Source organism: Dipteris shenzhenensis, chromosome 19 (assembly GCF_047967505.1).
Source record: "Dipteris shenzhenensis isolate YYH24624 ecotype China chromosome 19, Dip_SZ_1.0, whole genome shotgun sequence".
In the NCBI taxonomy this organism is placed as follows: Eukaryota; Viridiplantae; Streptophyta; class Polypodiopsida; order Gleicheniales; family Dipteridaceae; genus Dipteris; species Dipteris shenzhenensis.
In genome coordinates this window covers 24,822,736-24,831,111 of record NC_141614.1, presented here as the reverse complement: position 1 = coordinate 24,831,111, position 8,376 = coordinate 24,822,736, and the positions used below count along the sequence as shown (strand labels likewise).

The 8,376-nt window shown below is 41.8% G+C and overlaps 1 protein-coding gene across 1 annotated transcript; it reads right to left on the bottom strand.

Annotated features, from left to right (window-relative positions):
- Positions 1-4,435: 4,435 nt before the first annotated feature.
- On the bottom strand, positions 4,436-7,619 carry LOC147890266 (wall-associated receptor kinase 4-like). Its single transcript, XM_087390246.1, has 5 exons — positions 7,270-7,619; positions 6,814-7,091; positions 6,167-6,682; positions 5,846-6,028; positions 4,436-5,737 (listed from the first exon to the last, which is right to left on the bottom strand). The coding sequence occupies exons 1-5, from the start codon at positions 7,617-7,619 to the stop codon at positions 4,914-4,916; spliced, it is 2,151 nt and encodes a 716-aa protein (XP_087246372.1). The 3' UTR covers positions 4,436-4,913.
- Positions 7,620-8,376: the final 757 nt, after the last annotated feature.

The following is an 8,376-nucleotide window of genomic DNA, read 5'->3' as shown; positions in this document are numbered from 1 at the left end:
TTTCTTTTTTCTTAAAGATGATTTTTAAAAATAAAATTTAAACGTTTTTTATTTAAATAAAAAAAGCTAACATAAAAACTACTTTAATCTCTTTTTTTTTAAATAGATGATTTTTAAAAACAAAATATATATGTTTTTTACATTTAAATAAAAACTTGACTAACTTAAATAATATAAAAGCTACCTTAAACTCTTATTTTCTTTTTTTCTTAAAGATGATTTTTAAAAATAAAATTTGAACGTTTTTTAATTTAAATAAAAAAAGCTAACATAAAAACTACTTTAATCTCTTTTTTTTTTAATAGATGATTTTTCAAAATAAAATATATATGTTTTTTACATTTAAATAAAAACTTCACTAACTTAAATAATATAAAAGCTACCTTAAACTCTTTTTTTCTTTTTTTCTTAAAGATGATTTTTAAAAATAAAATTTAAATGTTTTTTTATTTAAATAAAAAAAGCACTAATTTGAAAAATAACATAAAAACTACTTTAATCTCTTTTTTTTTAATAGATGATTTAAAAAAATAAAATATATACATTTTTACATTTTAAATAAAAACTTACGTAATTAAAAAAATAATTTAAAAAAGTTTAGAACATATTTACAAATTTGAAATATTTTATAATTAAATTAGATATTCCTATAAACTAAAATTTAAATAAATTTCGCAAAAATAAAAAGCTACATTAAAGAAACCTTACCTGGAATCTCCCGCTCTGTCCATCTCCGTGGCCCCGTCATTGTCCGTCGGTCCTTGTCCGTCGCTCCCGCAATTCCATCGATTTCGATGAGGAAGAGCTCGATCGAGGTTTGAAGAATGAGGGGGTCCCTCTCTTTATATACGAAAATTTAGGGTTTCAATACCACGATCGAGGTATTGGGATGCCACGTACCTTGATCGTGGTATTTGACATGCAACATACATCATCGGTCCAACATACCACTTGCGATGCCATATACCTCGATGGTGGTATTTCACATGCCACATACACATCGCTCCATCATACCTAGATCGAGGTATAGACATGCCACGATACCTCAATCGAGGTATCCCAGACCAGCACACCCAGACCAGCACAGTAGATGTCGGATGCCACATACCTCGATCGTGGTATTTGACATGCCACATACACATCGGTCCAACATACCTCGATCGAGGTATAGACCTGCCACGATACCTCGATCGAGGTATGTCAGCTGCCAGCACAGTACATGTCGGATGCCAGATACCTCGATCGTGGTATTTGACATGCGGCCAAGTCATCGGTCTAGCATACCACGATCGAGGTATGTGGACTTGCCATGGTACCTCAATCGAGGTATGTCATCTACCATGTCGGATGCCAGATACCTCGATCGTGGTATTTGACACGATCGATGTCATCTATCCACGATACCTTGATCGAGGTATGTGGACTTGCCACGATACCTCGATTGAGGTATAGGCTCGGTTTGGAGAAAGAAAGTCTAGGACCTCGATCGAGGTATTGGCTTGGCTCAGTTGTCCTCATGTGCGAATTTCATTGGAGATGATACCTCGATTGAGGTATTTTACACCGAGCAAAACCTTTGTATTTTCACTCGAGGGGGTGTCACACTCACCCGTAAGTGGTTCGAAAGTGGACACCCTTAGCTTGCTACCTCCCCATGGCAGAGGGATGGCTTGTGCACGAGTCATTAGTATATATCACAGAGTTTCTTGCATCCACGCATCCCGATATGCCGCAAGCTTGGCATAATAAGGATGATGATCGCATCGTTAGTGAGGTTCCCAAAAGAAAAGGGATTGAAAGAAAGATGAGTGAAGAGCAAATGGAGAAATTCAATAAGTTTTGTATCTTCAATAGCAAGGAGATGCAGAAGTGGATTGAGAGATATGAAGCGGCCAAAGCAAAAAGAATAAATGCAAGGACGAGATTCAGAGTAATGTACAGGCGATCGCAACCATATCCATGGGATCTCGCCCTTCTCCCCACTCACATGTCACTTGATTGGCTACAATTGGCTCTACGTAAAGCCGAATACGATGGAGAGACAATAAACGAGCACGAGCGAGAGTTATCATCTAGATGTATGATGCATGTAAGTTTCTTACCTCTTGCCGTAATTAAGTAATTATTTATGGCAATATACACTATAAAATAGATGCATCTTCATTGTTTTAATGATGCTCTTTTGCAGTACAAAAAGTATGTCAATGCATTATGGTCATATGGACGACATTTTCACGTGGAACACATCGATTCACAGAGAGTCACGTATGATTGTGGAGTCATGGCTAACTTCACACAAGATAGTCGAGTAAGTGCTTCGGATACCAATCTTAACTCCTCACAGTTGGATTATTGTGGAACCATACGCGAAATCTATGAAACTGATTTCAGACAATTTAGTATTTTCATTCTTGATGTAAAATGGTTTGGAACTAATTATAACGGTTTGCATGCGACAGTGAGAAAAGACAATAGCGGTTTCTTTGCAATAGACTCTATCAAACTTTGGACCGATGAAAGTGATACTTTTGTTCTTCCCGAGCATTGTGAGCAGGTGCATACTAATGATTTAATTAATCGAAGCTTTTGTTGATACATGTACTTAAGCATAATTTCATATATATAATTGATGGGATTTGGCACCCATCTTCAATATAGGTGGTTTTTCATCGAGATCGTTTTGATCCAAGATGGTGGTACGTGATCCAAGTTGCACCACGAAGTAAGCAAAATTTTAAAGATAGAGATGTGGATATGGAGATGCCACTACCAATGCCGGATCTAATTGATCTAGATGGATCTAGCGAAGAAGATGAAGATCACAATATGAGCTAAGAGGAAGATGTGCATAATGACATCGTACAAGAGGAAGATGTAGATCACGATATTGAGGAAGAAGATGACAATCATCAAGAATCACTACACTTTATTGAAGAAGATGATCAAGTAGTCTTAGGTAAACATATGATGCTAGAGTACGATGATGATATAGGAGATCAACTCGATATAGAGTTAGAGATAGACTTATTTGGCGCGTTAGACTTGGCTCAGGATGAAGCCGTTGATGTAAATACTCTTCATTGAGTTTTTACATCTCAAACTTGGACGTGAATATATATATGAGCTTCAAAGGCTTGATGTACATGCTCTTGTACTTTTATTCTCTTAAAGGATCAAACATGTATGAAAAGGAAAAAAAAATATCATTGGGAAAAACTATCTTTTAAGGTCGGTATGGGAAAAAACTCTCTGTGTAAAACGTCGCTATAAGAAACTGTCTTAGTGTCGCTATATAACGACCATTCACAATTCTAACAAGCATCGCTATATAGCGACGCTCTTTAAATGTCGCTATATAGCGATGCTTGTATAAAGTCGCTATATAGCAACACTTAACGAATCCCGCTTTGATTATCGACGATTGGTGCCCTGTGCCCGCTAAACATCGATACTTAAACGTCGGAATAGGACCCGTGTGTAGTAGTGATTGAGCAGTCTTTTTAATGCAATCCCCATTTTAAACCAAAGGATCTCAATATTAATCATAATTTTAAGCCAAATGATTTAAATCCCTTGCAAGGAGATTTTTAATAACATTTTTTCTTCAAAAAATATGTTTTACATCAATTTAAATCGATTCAAGAGATTTCAATAATTAAAGTCACTTGAAAAATGCGGTAATTATTTGACCAAGGATATACCATTTCATATCTCAGCTTTTTTGCATGGTAATGCCAGATAAAAGTAATATCTACCACATGGTACAGTAAGAAAACTAGGTTTCATAAGCTTAATCCACCAAACATCAACTAAAAATACTCTTTATTAAGCAATTTTGTAAAATGATTTTTAATTTTAGAAATCGATTGTTGTGAATCAAATGGTTTAAATCCCTTGAAAATCCTTGTAGAGGACCAGATCTATATATAAATAAATAAAGAGGAGGTTTGAAGAAGCAACAAAGCCCTTAGTGTAAATGAATTCAAGAACCTTGTTGTGTAAATCACCATTTCTTGGAGTATCTAAGCAAGACTTTGATGTATGGCTTACCTCCCCTGAGAATTAGGGGGCATACACTACTTAACGTAGAAAGAGGCTACACTTAAAAGATGGACACAAAGTGTGCACAAGAAAACCAAGTACAAGCATGAGTAGAAGGAGAGTTCTTCATGATGATAGTAGAAAGAAACCATATTTCCATTACCAATGTACAATTGAGAATGAGTCAGGGCATTCTTAGTTAAAGCCATATATGTAGAATCTACTTCACATTTCCATAAGGTGAATAGTCAAGGTAGTAAAATGTACAATTTAGTGTGGCTAGGGCCATTCGAAGATAACTCATGTGGCCGACGAACACTCAAATCATGTCATTGTGATAGCTTCTAAAGTGCTTAGCCCAAGCCATGTGTAGAGAATTTGCTCCTTAGGCTTCTATAATATACATTCTACTACAAGGGGTGATCTTTAGCGGGGAGATGCACAACCCGGTAGCAAAGACGCTAAGGTGCTAAGGTGAAGGACATGGTGGTGACGGACGAGGATGAGGGCGACGATTGTACGTAGAAAGTAGACTTCAACGCCACAACTCCGCCCGCCTCAGGCGAGTCATTGCCGTTTTGTGAGTTGCATTTGGTAGCGGCAAGCAACGGCGCTGCCTCCTCAGATGCATCCAGACCTGGCAAGTCGCATTCGATGCGACGGAGATCCTCGGCCACCTCGCCCATTGAGGGACGCTCCGCTCCTCGAAGGGCCAAGCACCGGCGAGCGAGTCTGCCTAGACACATGACAAAGGCTGTGAGCGCCGCCCTCGCCATCGTCTCCTCCGCCTCGTGGCCGAGGCAGAGGTCGATGAGCTCGGGGACCCTCCCCTCTCTCATCCTCTCGATGAAGAGGAGCGCTAGATTAGCGAACTAAGCCTCCCGATCGTGGTTGTCAACCGGCTTGAGCCCCGTGATGAGCTCGATGAGCACCACCCCCATGCTGTATACGTCGCTCTTGTCCGTCAACTGCAGCGTCTGGAAGTACTCCGGATCCAAGTATCCTATCGTTCCTTGCAATGCTGTCGATACCTGCTCCTTCCCTTCCGGCACCAGCTTGGACACCCCAAAATCCGCCACCTTCACCTCCAAATTCCCGTCCAGCAATATATTCGCCGTCTTCACATCCCTGTGCAATATGGGCGGTGACGCCGCCCCATGCAAATATGCCAGCGCTTCTGCTGTCTGAATCGCTACCTGTAGCCTCCTCCTCCACCCCATATATTGCTTCTCTGGCTTCCCTCCCTGTAGGTGCTCCGAGAGCGTGCCGTTCGACACGAACTCGTACGCCAGCAGCGGCGTTTCCATCTCCAAACAGCACCCCAGTAGCCGCACTATATGCCTGTGATTGATCTGCGTCACAATGGCTACCTCGTTCAGAAATTGCTGCCTGTCTCTCTCGTCTCCTGAATGGTTTGCCCTCTTGATGGCAACGATCCTCCCATCCCTCAACGTGGCCTTGAATACTGTGCCGAAGCCCCCCGTCCCGAGCTTGAACTGCTCCGAGAAGTTTTGGGTCGCCAATTGGAGCTCCTTGATGGTGAAAAGCCTGGTGGTCTGTCTTCCTGTGCTCCCGGCGATGTACGCCTCCAGCTGCAAACCCCCGTTTAAGAGAAAGTACTTGCGTCGTCGCCGCCTTCTCCGGTATAGGGCGATGAAAATAACAACCAACACAAAAACGGTACAGCCGACGAAACCTGATAAAAAATCCAGTCTTTTGAAATTTCTCCACATAATTCTTTTACGGTAAAACACCCTAGCTTTGGCATGCTCAATAGATACGTCAGAAACAGAGGTCTTCTTACCACCAGTGATGCCGACAGCTTTCCTCACGGCGGGCGAAAGCCAGCAGCCCGATCCGTTTCTAGTTCCATTACCCACAAAGAAACGCGATTTGCAACGGCATCGATAGGTGCCCATTAAATTTTCACAAATTGTGCGACCTACGATGCAGTCGTTCAGAGTCGAATTTGCACACTCGTCGATATCTGTGTCAAATTACAGTTTATCAACGACAGGCTCCTTACATCGTCCAAATTTCGCATAAACATGATATCAACGCATTCCTGGACTCTCGATTTTAAATATAGAACTCACAGGTGTAAACTAGGATTCCTGGATTTTACCTATACAGCCTCTTCCCTGCGAGTATCCGTCTCCCTGAAACCCGACCAGGCAATCGCACCGGTATCCGGGAACTGCCGATACAAGGGTAATACCGGAGTTTTGGCTGCAAGCATAGTTAGCTTCTTTTCTGATAGACTCTGAGTCGTTCCCCTTAGGGGGCAATGCCCATTCGAGCTTCAAACCGAACAGACTTTCGAAGTCTGTGTAGTTCTTGTAGAATGGCGTGCAGAAGCCTGCACAGGTGCCGTTCAAGATTGTGAAGGTTGACACTTGATAAAAGGTTGTCCGAATGTCCGAGGGAAAAGAGGTAACACAACAGGTCCTATTGCCACATTCCGGGTTGGAATTGTTTCCCGGACAGACTGTATCGCATCCTCCTACGGCATACTCCGCAAGAGAACCTGTATTCGGTATAAGGAACTGACCAAGAGTACAATTGAAGCTTCCGAATTTGTTGTCGCCAGATAGAAGAAATGGACCAGGATAGTCAGGGAGTGCTAGAGTTTCAAAATTCCCTGAAGAGTTGGATTGTACGCAGTTATCAGGTAAGATGGATCTTGCGTCTATGATATTAACGATCACGCTATCACTGGAATATATGTGGAGAACTGGAAAGTTACTCCCGCTTACGGTTGTATTCAAGTACAGTATATCGCCCGCGACGCCACCAGACTTACATAGTAACTCAAAATGAGTGGAGAAAGCGGGGCAGGCAGGACTTGCACTGAAAGGGTAACCGAAGGTAACATTACCACACTGCTGGTTGGGAGCAAGGCTGCGAAGAAGCGTGGAGAAGGAAGAGCAGCAGGGTGGACAACCACAAGGGAGCGCAACGACGGAGAATCAACGACCGAGAGTAGAAACGTGTACGAAGGGGCGAAGCCATGGCGAATGCAACGACACAAGGGGAGAGCGAGAAGACTCCTATGAGATGGATAGGATGAGACAACCCATGGCGAATGGAAAGACACAAGGGAGTGCGAGACGACTCTTATAAGATGGATAGGATGCCTCACTTGTGGCCCTAAGAGCGTGCACGTAGAGGAGGCAAGGGTCAAGGTGGACATTGCATTTGTTCATTGGATACCCACGGGAAACATACGTTGCAAAGGAAAATAATCTTAGTGGCCTCAAGTCACATGATTGGCACAAGGTCTTATAGGGTACATATGAATCATTTGTATCATCTATGCCATCATCATTAAAGTAATCAGAGTAGTTGAAGTTCTCTGAATCGCCAGAGCTGTCAGAGTCATCTGTGGTAGCAGCCTGGGCTGCACTAGAGGACACTGGTTCCTTTTTTACAGTTGGAGGGGGAACCTGTTTAAGAAAACCAGTAAACTCAGGGGGGATTTCAAAAGGAGTAGTGCTGTCCATCCCAAACAAGCTTTGAACATGGTCTTGCAGGTCAGCATTAAAGAGGGTAGCATCAGTTCTGAACTGGTTTATCATTTCTGTAATTTTCCTTTGGTCCTGTGCAACTCAATTTGATTAAACTGAGAATTGTTTCTGGCTATCTAAATAAACCATAGTGCATGTGCTCTGATAGGTGTCCATATCTCATGTTTTGTCCTTGAAGAGTCTCCTAGTAGTATGGCCTTCCAATTTATTGGCTCCCCTATTTCAAATTAGACTATTTTCCACTCGTTTCTAGCAACAGGACATGCAACAAAGAGATGGAAAATATCTTCATTTATAAAGGGGCACCTCATGCATTTGCCATTTTCCTTTCCAATTCTTAGTCCTCTATTGTTAGTCCACACAGCTTTATGCATTATTAGGCAAAGCAAGGCAAACAATTTGTCAGGGATTGAGCTTGACCAAATGGAGTAGAATTTGAATTTCCATTTTCCCCTGAAGTCCTGCAGTTTCCACCTAGTATTAAGGACAATGCAGAGATCACCTATGTCCCTGGTTGGAGTGGGGATAGGGAAGAAAGAAGTACTCTCAACCCAACTGAACTCTCTACTGTAAACGAAGAATGATCCAGCTTTCAATTGCTGATTTCCCTCCCAGAGGTGAACTCTATTCAAGACTAGTGTCTGGCATTGGTTGTTGAAATTGAACTCCCTCCTAATCTCAATTCAAGTTTTCCATCTTAGCTCATCTCTGTTCCAAAGCTAACCAAAGCATTGCAGTCCTTTTTTGAAGAGTACAACAACCTTATCAAAGTCTTCTTCAGAGAGAACAGCCTCCTTGAAGATAACAG

What these genes read in the sequence shown, in the direction of transcription:
- LOC147890266 (XM_087390246.1), bottom strand. Translation starts at nt 7,619, where the DNA reads ATGATAAACCAGTTCAGAACTGATGCTACCCTCTTTAATGCTGACCTG. An exon ending in AGATTATTTTCCTTTGCAAC is followed by an intron (nt 7,092 to 7,269) that starts GTATGTTTCCCG and finishes TCCATCTCATAG; the next exon opens with GAGTCTTCTCGCTCTCCCCT. An exon ending in AGCTGTCGGCATCACTGGTG is followed by an intron (nt 5,738 to 5,845) that starts GTAAGAAGACCT and finishes ATTTTTTATCAG; the next exon opens with GTTTCGTCGGCTGTACCGTT.